General features: G+C 44.1%; 1 protein-coding gene and 1 long non-coding RNA gene across 3 annotated transcripts in view; one reads left to right on the top strand and one right to left on the bottom strand.

The window, feature by feature from the left end:
- AP2M1 (adaptor related protein complex 2 subunit mu 1) overlaps window positions 1-19826 on the top strand; it is a 29524-nt gene extending 9698 nt beyond the window's left edge. The window contains exons 2-11 of one of the 2 annotated variants that reach the window (XR_014526430.1): window positions 523-639; window positions 7184-7449; window positions 8974-9056; window positions 13173-13308; window positions 13421-13562; window positions 15697-15816; window positions 16990-17125; window positions 17570-17667; window positions 17805-18318; window positions 18393-19826. Coding sequence is in view for 1 of the 2 variants with exons in the window: in XM_083504396.1 (XP_083360522.1) it covers window positions 566-639; window positions 7184-7449; window positions 8974-9056; window positions 13173-13308; window positions 13421-13562; window positions 15697-15816; window positions 16990-17125; window positions 17570-17667; window positions 17805-17916; window positions 18703-18837 (1302 nt within the window). In the remaining variant the exon portion in view is untranslated. The remainder of the gene's footprint in view (window positions 1-522; window positions 640-7183; window positions 7450-8973; window positions 9057-13172; window positions 13309-13420; window positions 13563-15696; window positions 15817-16989; window positions 17126-17569; window positions 17668-17804; window positions 18319-18392) is intronic. The other variant, XM_083504396.1, reaches the window with a different exon arrangement.
- On the bottom strand, window positions 2846-7176 carry LOC310707518. Its single transcript, XR_014526535.1, has 2 exons — window positions 5440-7176; window positions 2846-5099 (listed from the first exon to the last, which is right to left on the bottom strand). It is a non-coding gene; the product is annotated as an uncharacterized lncRNA (long non-coding RNA).
- Window positions 19827-21968: the final 2142 nt, after the last annotated feature.

The raw sequence follows: 21968 nt of genomic DNA, 5'->3' as shown, positions 1-21968 counted from the left end.
AGGAACACAATATGAAGTTTGCCTTGACCAGAGATCATAACAAAATATCTTATTGGACTACCTCATTTAAGTATTGCCGTTCCATGTGACTAATTAGGGGAATTGGACAAGCTTCCAAGCCAGTGTTTGCTTATTAGGCAAAGAGTAGTTTTGGGACTAGAAGTCCACTGATGGCAGTTGGTATTCTACCAAAACCTGAAAGGACTCAGAACCTTGTTCTGGCAATTGGATTTATAAATTTGAGCACTGCATATTATGGAACTGTCTGTGTAGTAGGGATTGTTGGTTAATGATGTAAGCATTAAGATGACAGCATGTTCTGTTAGGATGCATAAATACTGATCGTTTGGAATAGAAGTGCAATGCATATGCTTCCTTGATGGGAACAGGCCAGTGTCCAAGAATAATCTTGATCTGGTGAAATGGGAGTTGGTGAATTAGCCGACTTATCAAAGCTATTAAATTGTCTTAAGCCTATGCTCTGTACTGTAAGTCTCATAATCTCCTCTCTTGTATCTGTAGATATGATTTAAGCACCATGGAAAAGAAAGATTAAGATTTCAACATGATTGGAGGCCTATTCATTTATAATCATAAGGGAGAGGTTTTAATCTCTCGAGTCTACAGGGATGACATTGGGTAAGTACTTCAAAAACATTTTCACTCTGCTTTCATTCTGCACCCGCATCCAAGTTCTTGTAGCTTCTGAGCTGCTGCTTTAACTGTGTATGCATGTTGAGATTGTGTGCTATGTGTTGCATCCAGTCTGTGTCTATTCTGCTACGTCTCTGGGTATATCATGGCTTGAATCATTCCCAGTCAAATGTCCATCATGGTAGTGTAGTTGGGAATAGCTCTCCTTAAATGCCGTATTGATTCTAGTATGAGGAGAACTTCTTTAGGATGGTCTCTGATGGTTACAGGGCTACAGCCATCAATGTGACATTGATCATCGTCTGAACAGTTTCATAGGCTTTAATTTCTTTAGGAAAGTACTTAAAGCCTATGAAACTGCTCAGATGCTGATCAGTGTCACTTTCATCATTGTACTCCTGTGACCATCACAGACCTGTCTTGAATGCAGCACCTTGGTGTCTTGGTTCAGATTCCTGAGTGCTTCTCTGTTGGGTTTAGAGCATGGTTTAATTCTAGCGCCCTAGAAGTATAGCTGGCTTTTGGATCAGGACTAGATTTTAGTATTTTTTTTGTCTCCTATCTTCCTTCAGCTTAAGAAACCGATGCATGCTTTGTAGAATCCTAGAACTTGATCCAATGAGTCAACCTTGCAAGCATTTACTATAATTCTGCGCTTCAAGATTTATTTATTTATTTGGTCTATATACTACCCTTTATCCAAAGATCCCAGGGTGTGTACAACATTAAGAACATACCTTACACAGTATAATATTAAAAACATAATACAGTACATAATAGTAAACAGCATAATAAAATAATAATAAAAAACAACAACCCCATCCCAGCCCTCAAGCCTGCCTTGATGTTGTGCCACATACCTGGGTGGGCACAACTGGCTGAGAGCAGCTCCACACTTTTTACCCATCAAGGGCTCAGAGACTTACAATTGCTGTAGAGTAGTGGCTTACTCTCTGTTCTGCTTGTCAGGGCTGCTTTGCCTTCCCTGTTACAGCCCTTGTTCCAGCAAAGGAGGAATCTGAAGCCCATGTTAAGCTCCTGATTGTTCGCTTGAAGACCCACCCTTACTTGCTGCACATCTGATTGCATGTATTATGCTCGGTGTAGTGCAGCTGAGCATGGCTTCCTCTGAATGGTCTCATGGGCCAAATTGGGAAGCATGGTGGGTCAGTTTTGGCCTACGGGCCTGAGTTCCCTGCCCCTGAAGTACAAGTTTAGCATAGTTTCCCATATCTCTGCTTCAGACTTGGGCCTGCTGTGGTGATTGGTGTCTGATCTTTTCTGTTATGCTTTAGGCAGCAGGACCTTGGATCCCTTTGGTGACTGTTGGTCTCATAACCTGTTACTGTTAAGCACTGTTCTGGCAGAAGCTGTAGCCTTTAAGTGCATAATTATAGTCTTAAAGATGAGTTTTTCCTCTTAAGGAAAGGTAAAATCCGGTTCTTAAAATCAAGAAAAAATCATAACCATACATTAAAACATACAAAAGAAAGAAGAAAGGTAAATACCTCTTTACTAGTTATAGATTTGTGAAGTATAGCCACACTCCAGTAGCTGGCAGATGAGACGTAATAGAAAACATTCTGCACACCAGATGAGGGAAAGTAAAAGTCAAATTCTACAGCTACATAACTTCTTAGGGAGTTACTGTATTTTTAATGAAAAGAGTGCAACTATAACTTACAGCCAAGGCCACACTGTCAAATGAGTTTTTGATTTTGCCTGCAGTGTCTTATTCTGGATCTACTGGGCAGCTGCATGTTCAAAATATCTCCAAAATATCACTCCTCAGTGTAATGCATAATGCATTATGCGTGAATGTGTCTTAACTTTGTTCCTAGCCTTGGAAATTTGTGCCTTAACGCTTGGAACATGGCACCTGACACTTAAGCGTGGCTCTACCCCAGGAGCTCATGCTAAACTGGTTCTCATCTCTTTTTGTATAGCTAATGTAAGCCTCACTATTCAGGTTTGTAAATAGCAACTTACCCATTACCTGCGGCTATTTTATCCCTGCCAGGAGTCCTTACAAAAGTTGTTAAAGCAGAAAGTTGTTGGTATATGTGGGATAAGAGGTCACCTACTTCTTGTGGACAGATAAAGCTGGATCAAATTTATTATGATGAGCCCAGCATTCACTATTACCTAGTTGCCAGAAAGTTGGTGCATTTATTTTATTTTTTTAAAAAAATTCGTCTTGTCAAAGTGCCTCTTCTGCCTCCTGAATGGTACATTAAACTATTGGTTTTGGGGAGGGGAAGGGGTTTGAAGCCTGTACACTATGGACACACGGAATAAAGCTTCAAATGACACCTTTATCTGGTGCCTAGACATGATCAGGGTGACTAATGTAGACTGTGGATTGGTCACAGCTCAAATTTCTAAAAACAAAGAGGGCTAATAGTAGCATGCCTGCATGAGCTTGGAACTTCTGCACAGCTTATTACAGCTGATCTGTGCTGCCATCTTCTATCACAGGACTCTCAATCCTCTTCTCATAAGAGGGCTGTGATATGAAACTAGTTAACTATTTTGAAACATGTTTCCCTTTAACTATTTTTAAACGCACTTGGCTGCAAAGGATTGGGGCAGAGCTTTAAAAACCTGTAACGCTTGTGGCCAGTCTCAAGTGGAGCTTCTGGCTTTCATTGAACAGCATGTGTCTGCCTAATATGTGAAAGTAAATTCCATGAACTTCGCATGGTTTAAACAGTGTAAAAATTAGTGAGTCAAATTAAGAGTTCTGGATTTTGTCTGAGAGCTTTGTACTGTACAGATCACAGTTAACACTTTAAAAAACACACCGTTATGCATGTATAGAGAAGTGGGGTGTAATTTGCACAGATCCCGTTGCACGATTGTGTATCGATAGAAAACTAATACAGCTAATCCAGGATATGTAGCATGGGAGATAAGCCCTACCTGCTATTCTTGGGTGCATCTAGTGCATTATGGAAGTGCTACAAGTAGAAAATAGATGGTTGTATCTTACTCTTAAGCAGCCTGCTTGTCAAAGCGGAAGCTGCAAGGAAGCAGGGTTGCTGACTAAGCCCCAATTGGGCCAAATGATAGTGAGATGGGAAGGAATGTGCATGTTTGCAATAACGCTTGTCCAGATAGTGCTGTTATTTCCCAATAGATGCCACACTATTAATAACTCTGTCCAGGGCAGCAAAATAATGTAACAATGTTATAAACCTTATGTAATTCACTTGGCAACAGATTTGTTAGATAACTCCATCTCTTTGCTGAGATATAATTTTCATTCTTGACACTCCAGAAGCCACTGATGCAGAATTGGCTGCAGTTCTAAACAAAAGTGATGCCACTACTAAGTTTCTGCTTGCAGATTTTAGTATTACAAGCAGGTGTGGGGAGCAGAATTTATCTGTGCTGGTGTCTTGCAGAGAACATGCAAGGATCTATTGCTGCTAGCCATGCCTTTCCTAGTTTCTACAGAAGGAAAGCTTTATTGGACAAATCATAACTTCTTTTATCCATGAAATGTGTTTTCATGTATTGAGGGCAAATTACCAGAGCCATGTGGCTTTGGAATGTTGACCTTGTATGCCTATATAACAGTTTGATAAAGCAATGTCCTGAATTACTATACTGCTCATGCAAGACTTCTCTGGTCAGGTTTGTAGTATGCATGGAGCATGTCTGTCTAGTGTGCAGCAGTTATCTTCTAGCTGCATGTTGGCTTGGCAAAAAATAAAAAAATATTGCAGTACAGACAATCATATTAGGCAGCTGTGAAGTTTGGGTACCGGTCAGTCATTGTATTTCCTCATTAGCATTGCTGCCAGATACTGAATTTTGAGAACTTGCCCCTTCAGTAGCTTTCAAGAATCTGTTCCAAAACATAACTAGCATTTAGGTATTTGTATTTCTACCAGTTTATCTCAGTTAGAGCACACTTGTTCAGATTAGGATATATTTCAGTGCATTGACTAATTCAACGAAGTATTCTTTAGGAAAGGAAATAGAAATATCAGATTGCAGCCACCACTTTTAGATGGAAAAGGATGTGGCAAAGGATGTGTAGGCTAGATATAGGCTGCTCTGCCCACAACAGCACACTGTCTTCGTTTAAATGGTAATAACAGAATCTGAGCATATTCTAACTTGAACTTGCATATGTAAAGTTGCTGCCTTAAACATCAAAGGAAGTGAGACTTTACAACTTGCTACTTGAATTCTTTTAAAATTTGTGTTTCTTCATATTGCATTTGCATAGCAGAGTCAGAATGGCTTGAAAAGTGCAACCATCCCTCTGAATCTTCAGTTGATGTAGAAATTGTCAACTGGGGCTAAGGGCAAAGAAAAGTGTTTGGCAGGGACTTTCAAAACTCGAAGTATTTGTTCCAAGAGTTCTTGTTATAAATAGGATGAGGCTGCACTCATAGAAACAGAGTAATTTATTTCAGTTGGTGGTTTTGTGCCTCAAAGGACTTTCGAGAACTGGCAGTCTGATGCTTCCCATCTCCTAAAGCAGCTGAATTGCCCTCCAAAGTTGTAAGATGGACTTGAAAGCTAGCTAATAATGCAAACTCTAAAACATTCTGAGTTGTCACATTTACTCTTCAATATCTTTAGGGCATGAATGTTGGCATTCAAGTTTCTGCAGCTGAGGACTAGAAATAGTTAAAGCCAAAGCAAAGCAGGCTATTAAAAGTGTGGCCAAAGGCTAATTCAAGCTTTGGCTTCCTTGTCCCCTATTTTATCAGTGGCATCAAGTGCCATGATCTGTAGCTTTCTCTTGACCTTGAGTTCTCCATGAACAGTGTTAAACCTGTATGTTTTGCTGCCCCTGTAAGAGCTTCAGCTGCTGCCGCCTAGGGAATTTAAGTACCACTTTGAAACTTTGGAGGGGGAGGGGGTTGCTGTCTGTCGTCTCTTCTTTCTTTTCTTTCTTTTTGTTCAGATTCATTGTGCTTTGTGTGTATGTGTGTGTTCTAACCTTTCTCTTGTTGCTGTCACTCCTCCTTTTTCTTCGCTGGCGCCATTTCTGTTCATCCCATCTCATTGGCTGCTGTAGCAATAGGTAAGAGATGTATGGCAGGATGTAATGGGCACTGCAGTATGGGGGAACTGATTTGATATACCAAATTTAATAGTATGGCCAAAGTCACTGTAGTATTACATCAAAAGCATGTTAACATTAATGCAAATAGTCCGGCCCATTTCAAAGCAACTCATCACCCTCCCAGTTTAAGAGGTTGAAACCTACAGACTCTTAAGTCGCTTGTATAACACATTGTCTGACCTCAAGGAAACTGGTGTATTGAGAAGCTATGTACACCTGAGTCTCCTCCCATTATTCTTAGAGCTAGTATTACTTGGGCAGATTCATCACGTAGTAACGTTGATGCAAAAGAAGCTTGGAAAGTGCACTCTCTTAAGAGTGAAACAGACCCATATAACATCTGTCTGCAGCACTAAAGGCAGTTTGGAGCTCTGAGTAGAGCAGGCAGCTGAGCACCAAAGTTTCAACAAATCAGGTGTTCTGTCTTTCTGGCTTCACCTCTCTTGGTTTTTCCTTCTTCCCTGTCAAAAGGCAGATCTGGGAGGCTTTGGAGAAGATAAACTTGTACATTTTATAGTGCTCTATCCTTGCCTTGCTTTATTTATTACACCCTGCCCTTTCTCCAGTGTGCTCAACATAGCTTGGAAGGTGTCTCCTCCCATTTTATCCTTGCAGTCCTGTGAGGTAGGCTAAGCCAAGCAGGAGTGACTGTCCCCAGGTCTCCCGGTAAGCTTGGTTGCTGAGCAGAAATTTGGGCCTGGATCTCCCTGGTCTTAGTTGGCACTCTAGCCACGATGCCACACAGACTTGATTTGAGTTTGGTGGAGCATGTCTATTGCAACAGACTCTCACTCACTACTGCAACCAAATATTCAGTATGCATTGGCAGATGCATGGATGATGAGGAATGATGTGCTTTGGTACCTGAAAGCATTAAATGGTAAATAAAAGGTACTGCTTTGAAGTTTCTTACCATAGCAGAAAGGGACCCAGGAAGTTCCCTGTTGTTAACATTCCCATAGATGCTTGCAGAGCCTCCTGATTGACAATCTCCCCAGGGTGGAGATTCCTTGCCCTCCTGGGCAGCTTGTTCCACTGCTGAACTTACACCGGCAAGCAGTTGCTTCATGTGCATAACATACTGTTGTTCTGTCCATAGTGTTTTTAGTGCCCATAGAGCAGTGCTTTTCAACTTGTGATACTTCACCATATGCCTGACTGTTCAAGTGTCATTAGTTGAAAAGCTCTGATTAAGAGCTAAATTTTACATCTATTTAATAATAAACTTGGTATAGACTATACATGTAAACCAGATTAAATCCTTAAGAAGCATGCCTTCTGAAGTTGGAGGAATAGGTCAGCATGCCTGTGTCTGTCAACAACACTTTGGTTTCTTCAGCAGAGATATAGGTAAACAACTTGGTGGGATAGTATGTATCCTGTCTGCCTGGTGCTTTTGGTCTCTCACTCTTGTCTTCCTGCCACATTCCAATTCTCCAGGCGGAATGCAGTGGATGCCTTCCGGGTCAATGTCATCCATGCACGGCAGCAAGTGCGCTCACCTGTTACCAACATTGCCCGCACCAGTTTCTTCCATGTCAAGCGTTCCAACATCTGGCTGGCTGCTGTCACCAAGCAAAATGTCAATGCTGCCATGGTCTTTGAGTTCCTCTACAAGATGTGTGATGTGATGACTGCCTATTTTGGAAAGATCAGTGAAGAGAACATAAAGAACAACTTCGTGCTCATCTATGAGCTACTGGATGGTGAGGATGAGGCGTTCTGACTCAATGCTGGGGGGGCTTGTTTAGCAGTAGATGCCCAGAACTTGCATTGTAAACTTGGGGTTCTTCCATCAAGTGAATCCTAGATTTGGAAACAAGATTTCAACTCGTAATGTGCTTTGTTTGTAGAGTTTGTAGAATTAAGTTGCAGACTGAAGACTTTATTTAATGCAGGGTGTGTGTAGTACAAATACCACTTGTTTGGGAGGTAGAACTCTGCTGAACAGCCTTAGCTTACTAACTCCATAATTGTCACTAGTGTACTTATAGAAATTCTGCTTTAATGAAAGTCTCATGACTTGACTAGTCCCTAACTTGCACCAAGGAGACAATTGGCTGTATCTGAATTTGCTGCTCTAACTGCAACCTTCCAGTTGGCACCCCTAATTCTGTTTCTGCTGCATTATTTGACCATTCTGATGCAGGGACTCTGCAGAACTACCTGCCCTCAGATTAGATACATCGTGGAATGTTTCACATACAGAAAGATGTGATTAGGTTTGCGAGGGCAGGTAATTCTTCATATTACATGCTTTAAAAAGTGGACCGTGTGATCAAAAAGCAAACCTTTTCAGGTGAAAAGTGAAGTGTGCTTGCGATTCTAATTCAGGAAAAAATATACACCCTCATTTAACAGTCTGGTAAGCCTTGGTTTAAAGAATCCTTCTTAACAGCTGCTACTGAGAGATGTTTCAGTTCAACTCTATTCCCACAGGCTAACTACTACTCAAAAGGTTCAGTACTTTCATTTGCAAGGTGGCAGATGTCCACTTTAGTTCTTAATGCTGGCCTTTCTGTGATCCAAAGAATGTAATTAAGCTTCCTTAGTTCCCAGATTCTGTAGTCATGGTTTAATTACTGCTGTATCAATGTGACAAAGATAGTGGAATTCCAGGAATGGCACCAGTGTGCTGGAATTTATGAGTCTGGTTCCTAAAGCTTCATTCAAGCCTGTCTGGGAGAGAGAGTGGGAAGGCTTTATAGATCTTCAGCTTGCTGGAGTCTAGCAGGAAGCAGGTCCTCAAGCGCAGTGTCACTTCCTATTTGTGTTGCAGATCTGGATCCTGAGAGGCAGCTCAGAGGGTGGGGTTGGGTGGGGGCAGCTAATGGCAGTTTTCTTTTTCCCAAGCCTGGCTGGTCGGCCTGCCCTGCGACACCTGCTACTCTGCTGTTATTTTTTTAGGTTTTGATTTTTATGGTATGCTCATGCGAAAATCAAAACCTAAAGAAAACGCTGCAAAGATAGATTATTCTGCTGCTGTTGGATAATCCTGCTTCAGAGCAGGTTCCCTTGGATGTCTGGATTCCATCCTGTTAAGTGGACTGTCTGTCTTACCTTTGCTGCTGCAGACTATAGGGCAGCTCCGTGGGATCAATGTCGAACATGATTGCAGTTGGTGTGGGCAATTGGGTGGTTGCTTGTCAGCGTGAGCAAAGGCTGCAGTTGATGCACCAAACTTTCTGGTGGTTGCCTTTTCTCTGATAACTCTTTACCCCCTTCTGTAGAAATCCTGGATTTTGGTTACCCTCAGAATTCCGAGACGGGGGCCCTGAAAACCTTCATAACTCAGCAAGGAATCAAGAGCCAGGTAAAAAATGGGAAAGAGGGTAGGAAGAGTTGGGATATGGGGTGTGCACTTTTCTGTACATGATTAGTTAGAGTGACCACAGACTCTCAATGACTGTGACAGAAAATGGCTATTTTTAAAACATACTATGCCCTTTTAAAATGTGGTTCTTTTTTTGGGGGGGGGTTATTTGGTTGCTGTTTTTATTTTGATTATATATATTGTGGTTTTATATGTTCTTGTTTTGTGAATGCCCTGAGACCTCCGGGTATAGGGCGGTATATAAATTCAACAAATAAATAAATAAAACACGGAGCTCCTCCTATTGGGAGATGGATGGTTTTCTGGAGTCCCTCTTTTCTCATTGGGAAACAAGGTGTATGAATCCCTGAAGTGCTCTTACTGTCTTGGCTTATATCCTTGGACTGTTTTAAAAGAACAGCGTAATTAAAGGACCCTATTCAGCTTTGCCAGTTCTAGAATAACCTGCCTGCCTCCAGTTCTCTAACATGGTCCGGGTAGGTGCTTGTATAGAAGATCAAAGTTGGACGTCTGTGTGTTTACTCAGAAACCTTTCAGTCAAATATTTCAGGTGTTGGCTTCTGCATTGTAATGACTCTCTGGCGTTAGCAATTGTATCAAAATACAGTGGTGCCTCGCAAGACAAAATTAATCCGTTCCGCAAGTCTCTTCGTCTTGCGGTTTTTTCGTCTTGCGATGCACGGCTCTTAGCGGCTATTAGCGGCTTAGCAGCTATTAACGGCTTAGCGGCTTTAAGAAAAAGGAAACAAACTCGCAAGAACTTCGCAAGACGTTTCGTCTTGCGAAGCAAGCCCATAGGGAAATTCGTCTTGCGAAGCGACTCAAAAAAACACAAAACCCTTTCATCTAGCGAGTTTTTCGTCTTGCGAGGCATTCGTCTTTCGGGGCACCACTGTAAGCTGAGATGCTGATTAAAGACTAACACTGTTGTAATAAACCTATGTGAGAAAGTGACAGATCTTCTGCCCTTGGTCTCTTAGTATAGGTGGAAAGATAAGAATGAGATATGGCTTCAAGTTACAAGAAAGGAGTTTCCAACTAAACATCAGGGAAAACTCTGACATTAAGAGCTGTTTGACAGTAGAAGGGACTCCCTTGGGAGATGGTGGACTCTCTCTCCTTCCTTGGTTTTTCAGCAGAGGTTGGATGGCCATCTGTCATGGATGCTTTAGTTGAGTTTCCTGCATTGCAGGGGGTTGGACTAGATGACCCTTGGGAGTATCTTCCAACTTTACAATTCTATGATTCTATTTTTGGAGTGGAGGGCAAGAGAAGGATGTTGGAAATGGTCTGAAGCACAAGACTGGAGCAGAACTATAGCACTGTAATTCAAATGATGCTTTAGAAATTAGTTCAAGGTGGCATATGGAAGGAGTCATGAAAAGTGGCATGTTTTATGCTGTGAGTAATCTGGGACAGATTAAGTATAGATAAACAGGGCTTGTAAATTGGCCAAAAGATTTGACCTGCACTAATACTAGTGGTGCCTGTACAGCCTCCATGCAATGAGTCCTGGACAGTAATTTTGTTCAGTTTCTGTTAATTGGTTCTCGTGGGAAACTTGCAGATTCTAGCTTCACCAATTAACTCAAGCTGGTGTCAATTTACTCTTGGCAGAAAGCCCAGGTCTGCTTGACCTAGAAACTACTCACTCTGATTGGTTAACGACCAGCACTCAACTCTGTTATCAAGGGATTGCTAGCTCAGTTTGGTGTGAGGTGTGTTAGGAGTTAGAAGTGCTGTGTATGGTTTTGAGAGAGAGAAAGAGAGGATTTATTTTGCTTTTATTTGTATGCAGAAACTCTGCTGCTTTTATTTTTCCTTTTTAATAAATCCTGTAAATAGTTATTCTGAGTCTAGCTGACTAGTCATTACCGCCGCAACTAGCTTCCTCGCTGTGCAGGAAAACTCTGCTACGTTTGGGCTAAAGCCAGTAGGGCTATGCCTGACACTTCAAAGTTCCATGAAATTTGGCATGCTGTCATGAGGTAACAGGAATGTGGTTGATATGTAGATAAAAGGCTGCCCTAGAACAGGGGGACTAGTGAAGAGTTGTCACTGTGGGCAGCTGATAGGGATGAACAGTCTGGTGCTGGGAAAGAGCAGTGGAGACCAGATTCATATTGCTGCTCGGCAGGTATCTTTGGGATAATCAGTGGCCAGTTTTGGATGTAGTATTAAGCCAGCGATGGGGAAACTCAGGCCTGGGGGCCAAACCCTGCTGGCCTCAGTCTGTTTCTAGGGACTCTGCCCCCCACAAACCCCCTTCTCAGGCACACACCCCACCTGCCTTACTTTGCGCCCGCCTTCAATTTTTTTTACTTGGCTAGAATGTGTCCTTGAACTCTCTCGTAATGCCTCTTGCTAGCCTTCCTAGAGAATAAAGAGAGGTGTATGAGTCTCTCTAGAAACTAGCCTGCTGTTCAAAGGTAAATTTGACATTTGCTGTTCCGCCTTGTTTGCCCACCACTGGCATGTTACCCACCTCCTGGATACCAGATGTTGTCAAAGACATGGGTGGCCAACATGCCAGCCAGTTTTGAGAGGTGGAGTGTGTTCTGGTATTGATATAGGCATGGAGTTGGGTCAGGATGTAGGTACTTGCCATGTCCACCCCCATCGTTTAGCCCGGACACTGAGGTGCAGCACCGAGGGCTTTTTGGCAGTTCCCTCACTGTGAGAAGTGAAGTTAGAGGAAACCAGGCAGAGGGCCTTCTCGGTAGTGGCACCCGCCCTGTGGAACACCCTCCCATCAGATGTCAAGGCAATAAGCAACTATGCTACTTTTTAGAATACATCTGAAGGCAGCCCTGCTTAGGGAAGTTTTTAATGTTTGAAGTTTTATTCTGTTTTTAATACTCTGATGGAAGCTGCCCAGAGTGGCTGGGGATACACAATCAGATAGGTGGGGTATAAATAATAAAATTATTATTATTAAGAAGAAGAAGAAGCTAGCCTGTGGTCTGAATTGATCCATTGCCATGTGTCAAGTCACATGTGAATGGACAAATGGTCTCTCTCTCTATATATATATAGGTTGTAAATTTAAGAGGAAATCATCCTCTATTTCTGATGCTTCTCTCAAGGGGCAGATACTTAGCTTAGTACAGCATTTTCTGTCTCCAGATCACCTGAGTTGCAGAGGCATCCAGGCAATCTGGCCTTGAGTCTCGCCCTGCAGTCCTGCCTGTTAGATTATTTCTTCCCCATTGCTGGCATTCTCAGCCTAGTCTAGTTCAGCCTTTCTCAACCTGGTGCCCTCCACATGTTTCGGTCTGCAGCTCCTACCAGCTCTGCTCAAACCAAGTTGAGAAGGCAGGTCTACTAGAAGACTCCTCCCTCGGCCAGGCTTATTAACCGAATAGATGAGCAGCTTTGTAGAACCTGAGATTGTCCTGAGCATAACACTCTTCTCTCTTCCTCCTTCCCTCCCACTGACCTGCTTGGCTCCTAACCCTGTATGTGCTGCGCTTGCTGCTATGCATCTGTTTTTCTCACTCTGCGTGTGACTGGTGGACCTGCCTATAGCATCAGGTAGGAAAATTTGCAATTCCTCCCAGGTCCTTCCAAAGGGGCACCAGTTATGAGACGGTTCTGAAACGGGGACTGACCAGTGGCCTTGCACTGCATGAATGATTGTAGAGACTTTTTGGGATGAAAAACCAGTTGATTGGGCCGAGTGGGCAGTGACCTTTGCTCTGGCATAACTACATCTTCAGCCTCCTTGTAGTATTCAAATTGTGTTTCCTTGTCGTACTCATGGCTTGCAAGTGCCTGCTTCCACAGCACATATGAGGGCAGAGCGCACTTTCAATTGTAACATTTCCAAACCCAATGGGGGTGTAACTTTGAAATCTTGACCCTTAGAACAGATGCACCTAAGAACTTACCTCCTTTCCTAGTTGACGTGACTGATGTTCTCCACACTGATCTGCCCACAGGCCCGGTTGGGTGTTCATAGAATAAATGGGTAGTGGTTGCAGGTGTGTCTATTTGTAGCAAGTTTATTGTCATGCAGGGCAATCTTCTGTTGTTGGTAGAGTTTGCCCGTGACATATTGGGCTCCTAAAAGCATGTATGTTCTTTGTCCTTCAGACTAAGGAAGAGCAATCTCAGATTACTAGCCAGGTAACTGGTCAAATTGGCTGGAGGCGTGAAGGGATCAAATATCGTCGCAATGAACTCTTTTTGGATGTGCTGGAGAGTGTGAACTTGCTGATGTCACCACAAGGTAAGTGCAGCAAAGGGGCTCCTATTCTAGTGAAATAAAGGAAGGAGGTTGAGGGTGACGACACTTTCTTCTCTCCTGCTTTAGCAGTTGTTCTTTCTGCGTTTCTCTCCAGGTCAGGTATTGAGCGCCCATGTCTCTGGCAGGGTGGTGATGAAGAGCTACCTGAGCGGAATGCCAGAATGCAAGTTTGGCATGAATGACAAGATTGTAATTGAGAAGCAAGGCAAAGGGACTGCGGATGAAACAGGGAAGAGGTAGGGGTGGGGGCTGACTGTGGGCCCCAGTTGGCACAGCTGAACTTTGTGTGTCTTTCTGCCCTGTCTTGCTCCCTTCTCATTTGGGAAGCCACTCTAGGTTTCTTGAGGGTGATTGTTCTTGTTTTACACCCTGCTGAGACCAGAACCACTTTTGTTTATAACCCATTTCCAGTAAGCTAGTCGATTGTTGTCTAGTCTTGCTGCTGCTACTTCCAAATTGATGATGTTTTGAATGGGAGTGAGAACAGCAGAAGGTATAAATAGCGAATCTTGATTTAACGAGGTACCAAGCAAAGCTGATTTTTTCATTCCACTCAACATTCCCCTATTGTTGGCTTGGCCAATTAGCAAACTATCCTAATCTAGTGTGTATTATATGTTATGAGCCTGTAAATTAAGAGCCATGAAATTGCGTCCCTTCCCGCTGGGCTAGCTAGTCTGTGGAATGAATGGGAGTGGTGGGGTGGAATAATGCCACAACCAGCATTGGTCTGCTTCTCCCTCCACGTGTCAGCTTCAACTAAAGCATAGCTGTCTGTGGTCTTGTCAGTTTTCAAATGGACCACCTGGGGTGGTGCAGGCTGACTGGCTCTGAGGCCCTCCTTACTCCCTGATAACCACTTTTGTTAATGAATTCTTTTTTTTTCCTTTTTGTGTTCTGCTGACTCCAGTGAAACAGGAAGGTAGATAACCTGCTTACTGCTGTGTGCACGCACTCCTCACCCCTTCCCCATCTTTTTGCTTTGTGTGACTTGTGCATGTGCCACCATCTTTAGACACTTCCACACAGGTCATGCCTGTGATTGAAGGCTGAGCTGCCACTTGCCTGTTCTAGGGAACAAAGCCCACTACAAAGTGTTGCTGTCCCATCAGGCTGGTCTGTGGACAGTCCTGCGCAAGCTGGGCGAGTTTCATAAGGCTTTATAGTAGGGGTTACTACTCCTGGCGAAGGCTGTGGTTGGCTTCTTGCATTTAGCAGAGTAGCCAGATGGCGCAGGAACTCCTCCCTCCTCCCAGGTACAAAAGCAGGTGGGGAAACCCACGAGAGAAGTTTGAATAGGAAGATGAATCTAAATATGGTTTTATTGTGATAACAGTGGGCAGAGAAGTAAATTCATTGGGCTGTGGGAAAATTACTTTTCTTCAACACTGCATCATATGTGTGTGAGAGAGAGCCTGAATTTCAAAGAGAAATTCCCAGTAGAATGCAAGAGACAAGTTGCTAAGTGAAGCCTTTACCAAACCCTTTCGGCAAAAGATACTGGCCAGGCTGTTCAGCCAACTCCCTCTTGAAACAAAGCCTGAACCATATAAATATGAAGCAAGCTGTTTCCTATGCCCATTCCATGTCTTGGGCACCCCCTTCTGTACCCCGTGGCCCAGAAGCAACCCTTCTGTACTCTGGCACACCCTCCTTGAATGACGTCTGTGTCTCGAGTGTCATTCGCTTGCTCCCATTCAACACTTGCGCTAGCCAAGAGTTGCAATGAGATCTTGGTGGTGTTGGATTGTTCCTGGAGTTTTTCTTCTACAAGTGGCTGTGGGGAGCCTCCCCTGCCTCTTTCAGCAAAGGTGCAAAAAAGTGAGACCTCACTGGATGCTGCAAGTCACCACTAAACTCCAGTGACTTTGCTGATCTTTTAAGTCTGCTAGAGAGGAAATTTTCTGGCCCCCAAGTCCTTTCTGGTACATGGAAATGCAAAGGTTGGAGGGCAAAGAGCTCCTTCCGCCTTGTGTTGCTTAATGGTCTGAACAAAATCCCTCTTGTAGGGTTATGTTGCTTCTTCCACCCAAAGGGCTTGGGCAGGGCAGATTGGACTCCAGTCTGCCACATGAAGTGTTATGGGCAGAGCAGGAGTGAGCCTTGTATAGCGATCACTGGTGGGCTGCTGGGGAAAAGCCTATTACTTGAGTCTTGATGGATAGCCAAACAACCCTACTGCCTGTGAGGGAATCCGTTGGCTCCAGTTGCTCTCCTCTCTGCCTCGTTTACTTCATAATTCCTTCTGTGATGGCAAAGTGCTCTGTAGAGTAGTCTCATTGCAGCTGATAGCCTGAGTACTGCTGCAGCCTCAGATGCATGCCAGCTAGTGGTTCTGATTGTGACTCTCCTTGTGTTCTTGTGCCGTAGCGGGAAGCAGTCGATTGCTATTGATGACTGCACCTTCCACCAGTGTGTGAGGCTCAGCAAGTTTGACTCGGAGCGGAGCATCAGCTTCATACCCCCAGACGGCGAGTTTGAACTCATGAGGTATGGCTGGTGGGAATAGGCTGCTGCACAGGTTTGCCTCTGCCTTGGCTGCCATAGGGGAATCATTGGGGGGGGGGGGCTCCCTGCAAGTCACAGCTAAGTATTCTTCACTTGGTCACTTGCATTTTTGAGTACAGAACTGGCACAAGGGGTGGAGCTTATAACTATTGCATTGATCGTGAGGTGGTGATGATTGACACTTTTCTGCTTGAGACATTGGAGGCCAAATGGTGCCTAAAGATATACAATGAAGGCGCCAGGTAAACCTCCCTGGGGAGAGCATTCCACAAATGGGGAGCCACTGCAGAAAAGGCTCGTTCTTTTTTTTTAATAATATTTATTACTTTTAAACCTTACAAAAAGGAGAAAAGAAAAGAAAAAGAAAAGCAAAAAACAAAAAAAATACAGTACAATATATAAACAATACACAACACAACATTAACATTAACACATTAAACAAAACAAAAACAATTCAAAAAACACACATCATACCATCTCAATATCCTCTCTTTAATTCCCTTGTTTCATCGACCTCCTCTCACCTCCCTTTTTGTATTTCATTTCTATTACCGTATTTTTCGCTCTGTAACACGCACCCGACCATAACACGCACGTAGTTTTTAGAGGAGGAAAATCCGTAGGCATGCCACTTGTAGGCATTCCCTCCATAACACGCACAGACATTTCCCCTTACTTTTTAGGAGGAAAAAAGTGAGTGTTATGGTGCAAAAAATACGGTAATTATTTCAGCAGTTGGGCTTTGAACGAAAACTCTGTCTACCTCTCCCCAATAAATGTACATAAGCTCCACTGTTCTCAGCACCTTTTTGCCTGCTGGAAATAGATGTGGCTGCCTTTTCAGGTTTTTAAATTGCATTTTCATTTAATTGTTCTGCAAAGTAGACTGAGAGCAGTTTTTAACTTAACTGTACTTAACACCTGCTCTGTCCATTATGTCCTCTTTCCTTTCAAAAACTAACAAGTGGTTTAGCATCAGGCTGTCCTTTCAGATCAAGGGTCCTCTCAAGGAGAGGATTTGCAAGCTGTGGCATGGCCACCCTCTGTTTCTGTAAGCGAAAGCATATTGGTTTCTCTTCTTGTCACCATCCCGTGGTCAGACACTGGGATGCCTTCCCCTCCATCCAGTAAAGGATATTAAATCTTGACCCTCAGGTATCGAACCACTAAGGACATTATCCTGCCCTTCCGTGTGATCCCCCTGGTGCGGGAGGTGGGCCGCACCAAGCTGGAGGTGAAGGTGGTGATCAAATCCAACTTTAAGCCTTCCCTCTTGGCTCAGAAGATAGAGGTAAGTGCAACAAGGGCATCAGGTTTGCACAAGATGCAGCAGTATGTTGTAGTGGTGTTGGGAGGGGGCTTCTGTGGAAGGAGTCACTTCACCTCCAACTTGTTAGCCTATGAAAGATGGGGGCAGGGGCTGTTGTCCCTGCTTTTCCCTCTTGGTGCCTGAGTATAGACGCTGCCAGGCCTTTGCAAAGCCTTTGCTTTTTCTGAAGATCAGAGTGCTGTAACTGTCCTTGGATATGATGCAGGTTTTGGCTGGATATGTTTGCACTGCAACAGAACCACACTGCTAGTAGCTGAGCATGGCTACATTTCACTATCGATGGCAAAGCCAGCTGCTCCATATGTGTCCTGGACTGTTCGTTGACAAACGGGAAAAGTTCTGTTGAAATGACCATAGAAATGACATTTCTGTTGAAATGGAATTCAAACTACTTCTGTCTTCCAGGTGCGAATCCCAACACCTCTTAATACAAGTGGCGTTCAGGTCATCTGCATGAAAGGGAAGGCAAAATACAAGGCCAGTGAGAATGCCATTGTCTGGAAGTAAGTCCTGTCACGCTTCGTGCTCTAGGCAACTGTAGCCTAATAAGGGTATTGGTACTGGCGGTTCTCACACTCCCCTCCAGGCTTACCTGATTCAGAGAATGGCTTCCTCTTTATTCCCTTTTCTCCTTTCTTAGAATCAAGCGTATGGCTGGAATGAAGGAGTCTCAGATCAGCGCAGAGATAGAGTTGCTTCCCACCAACGACAAGAAGAAATGGGCTCGGCCACCCATCTCCATGAACTTTGAGGTACGAGGGCAGAGTCTTTTCCTGGATGGCTGCTGAAGCCACCTATGAATTATTCCAGCTCCAGGAAGGGGCAGCATTACTGCAAAAACAAAGGTGCAGTGAGCACAGGCATTAATTTCTTGTATGCCCCTGTTTAACAGAAGTCATAGCTTTTGTGTGTATGCCCCCAAAGGTCACTATAGGACTTTTCATCCTGATTCCCATTATGATGCAAGTTTAAGAAATCCCCTGCAAACCGAACTGCCATGCTTTCTGTCTTCCTAAGAGTTGAAAAGCTGGAATGAGAGAGTCATTAGCTTCCAAAAGCCACGGTAATTGGCAAGGTAGTTTGCTTAACTGGCATTCCACAAGGACACTACAGGGTAACTCTGGAACATGGGACAGAAGTGGGGGGTGAGGAAGGTCTCAAGTTGTACTGAAAGCAAAATTTGCACATTCCTATCACAGTTCAAGGTGGTGGTTCAGCTAATCATTAGCTACTTATGTATGTCCCTGCTGGGGAATGAACAGGATCCTGCAAGCCACCTGTGTATTTAAATCTGTCTCCCAGTTGTGTGCTTCTGGGTAACAGCTGCAGATTTCTTACTGGAATTATTAAAAGGTAGCCAGCAGTTTCACTTTTGACTTAAGGAGATCTTCAGAACTGCTGAGGTGGTAGAGAACTAAAAAAGACTCCTGCTATGAGCAGTTTCTTCAGTGCTGTATGTTGGGGTGAGCAGCTTTTACTCACGGCATCCAGGCTGTAGACTTATTTCTGCTCTCCATCCTTGCTCTCCTTTTGCACAGGTCCCATTTGCACCATCCGGGCTAAAGGTGCGCTACCTGAAAGTCTTTGAGCCAAAGCTGAACTACAGTGACCATGATGTGATCAAATGGGTGAGGTACATTGGCAGGAGTGGAATCTATGAGACAAGATGCTAGCCTTCAGCAGCCAGCTGACTCCCTCTTCCCCAGCCTCCCTTGGTCTCAAAGTACAATTGAAGAGCATCTCTCTGGCCCCTCCTCCGTACAGAGGCTGGAAGCTAGACTCCTGCAGCTTCTCTGGAAAAAGAACACTGGTGCCTGCTCTGGCTTCAGTCACTGTTGGAGTTTGCAGCTGGCGTTGGGTGGCTAGAGAGCCCCCCCCCCGCCACAGCTTACCTCTTGCTTCTGTCCCAGGGTATAAAAGGGCCAGTCTAACCACCACCCCCTTGTGGTCATTCTAGGGAACACCCACCACCATGTGATAAAACCCTCCTCTTCTGTTGGTGTCACTACTTGCATCATATCCTAGTATTTTTGGAAGTTCTTGTGCATATGTACTTGTAGAATAGGCCTGAAAACCATAGGCTGGGCAAACCTTGAGTTGATTCTGGCTCCTGTGCTTGCTATTGCTGTTGTGATTGTTGCTGTGCAGCCAGAGTGGGGCTCACACTTCCCCTCCCTCTTTGTTGTGTAGAGTCCTTGATAGGGAGCCCTGCTCTGGGAAGGTTTGTGACCAAATAGGCAGAGGGTTGGCATCTGCTCCTTGTTGGGCTGGGGTGGGTGGGCATAGCACAACATTTCAAAGCCTTGGGGCCCTGCACCTTCCCCTTCCCCACCCCCAATCAGAACTACACCCTCCTCCAAAAAGTAAACCCAGCAGGCACATGAGGACAGGTCAGCTTGTCTTTCAAAATCTCCAGGTTTTGTCCTCTTAATTTGGAACTGGCCAGTTACGTAATTCCTTGCCTCCATTCTCTTCTCTCTCCCTTGCCCCCGCCCTTTTTTCTTTCTGCCCAATCAGTTTATGCTTTCATTTCCCAAAATGCTTTTGGGTCAATAGAAATGCTACTGCAACCCACAGTCCTCTGCTTCTGATAGTGTGGTCTACCATTTTGTACACTTGTGATTTGTCCAGTTCTAAACCCAATAAAAGTATGTAGAACCAGCTTGTTTGTAAGTGGTGCTCTTATTAGGGGAGTCGTGGGTTGGATCCATCACCAGACAGTGGCTACCCTGTGCTCTAAAAACTGGGAAGGGACCAAAGCTGCATCCCTGTGCATTTGCCAGTTGTTGGCCTTCTGCAGAGCTTTCCAAACTTCTCATGTTGGTGACACACTTTTTAGACATGTATCATTTCAAATCAAATCAAATCAAATTTTATTAAACGGTCACAGACCAGATTAACTCGTACAGCTAGTCAGCGAAGCATAACACCGGAAAAAACAAAGGACAATTTCGATACATAACTGCAATTTAAAATTAGGCAGCATAAATAAAATTAAGTATTTGCCTTCGCCTGCATATTGACATTGGAAAGCTCTTGTTTCCTGCGCCTAATAGCGGCTACACAAAATTTGGCCACATTGATCGTAATTTCATGAACCTTATCTTCTACCAAGGCTCTCATACGTTGGAGTTCTGGTTCATTTTTAAGCTTTTGTAGAACTGGGGCAATAAAGGTCAAACGTAGATCCTCGTAGTAACTACAGTGCAGCAATACATGCAGACTGGTTTCCACTTCCGATGAGCCACATGGGCAAACACGTGACTCATATGGTTTGCCCTCATATCTGCCTAGCAGCAGGGCAGAGGGCAGAACGTTAAATCTGGCCTGGGTAAAGGAGTGTCTGTACTTAGGTATTTGTAAATCAGCCAAATAATTTGCGGGTGAGAACCCTCTCCCAAAGTCTCTAATTATGGCATGTTTATCCATTTTGCCCATATGACATTGCAGCTCTATGTCCCTAATGCGTTGGAGCACTTGACTTCTGGCTCTCTCATATCCTGCCGCTATCAAGATCTGCGGGGAGAATCCCAAGCTTCTTATCTTTTCAAACAGGGAAGCTTTCCAGGTGGAATGAAAGGTGTCTAAGAGTGTTAAAGGAGCCAAACCGGCCGGGAAAAAAATAAGTTTTAACCAGTAGTGTATCTTTAGAATCCACAGCCGCGCATTAACGGGTGGTTGTCCAACTTCTAAGCGGACAGCTATATTAGATACACAGGGGGGGATCCCCAATAAACACCGATAGAATTTTGTTTGAAATGCCTCCATAGGCGCAAAATTTTTAAAACTGCAAACCTGGGATCCATAAGTGAGTTGTGGGAGTATTTTTGCAGCAAAAACCTAATTCAGTTTTACTAGCAAGCAAGAGGTTAAACTAATTGCTTTCCAGCCCCTGGAGGAGCATGGAGAGCGTTAGCGCGACGCACCTACACACTGCAGCTGACACACTAATGTGTTGTGACACATAGTTTGGAAAGCTCTGTCCTATAGTGTCAGCAATCAAGCTGTATTTTTCAGCCTTGCAGTCATTGCCTACAATTGAGGGAGAGCAAAGTCTTGACAGCATTGGCACTCAGGGCCGCAACAGAACTGCCACAAAAGCACATTTCTGTTACTGATACACAACTCATATCTGCAAAGGTCATTGTGTTAAAGTACTGAGGTTTCTCTGCTAAACAATCCCCACATGACTGCTGTGGAGTTCTTGCCTGGTGCAGGTTTCTGGGAAGTGTTCTGCCATGCACTCTCAGTTCCGTTAGGGAACCAGCCAGACCTGTTGGGATTTATCGTAGCTCATAAGAACAGCATGAACGCCACACTGCAGGCCACCCCTCCCTTCAGGGCCGTGTCATAACAAGTGATTGGTCGAGGTGGAGAAGAGGTCTTTTGAGTAAAGTGTTTCAGTTATTATCACACTGACGGGAGTCATATCCAGCACATGTTGAGGTTTTTTGGAGAGGATCAGCCTTGGAAGCATTAACTTATGCTCAAATGTTAGTTTTTGCTTCACTATGAAAATCGGTCAGTAACTGTTGAGACAGTAGAAACTGCCTATAAAAACCAGGCAGCCAGCAGGGAGATGGCCAGAGTGAATTCTACTGTGCCACATCGCAGTCCTGGACCCTACAAAAAACGAAACCTTGAAGAGGATTTTTAGTCAAAGCTCACTTTGCACTTGGAAAAGGGTACTCTTCATATAACTTTGCTATAGGGCAGCCATCTCCAACCTGGTGCCCTTTGGGCTCTGATGTAGCTGCTTTAGTGCTTTACCAGCTCAACCTTCCTATTAGTATTTTTGGCTTTA

This window comes from Podarcis liolepis (genome assembly GCF_965112155.1).
Source record: "Podarcis liolepis genome assembly, chromosome: 5".
Classification (NCBI taxonomy): domain Eukaryota; kingdom Metazoa; phylum Chordata; class Lepidosauria; order Squamata; family Lacertidae; genus Podarcis; species Podarcis liolepis.
Note: the sequence above shows the minus strand (reverse complement) of the source record. Positions and strands in the feature narration are given on the sequence as shown.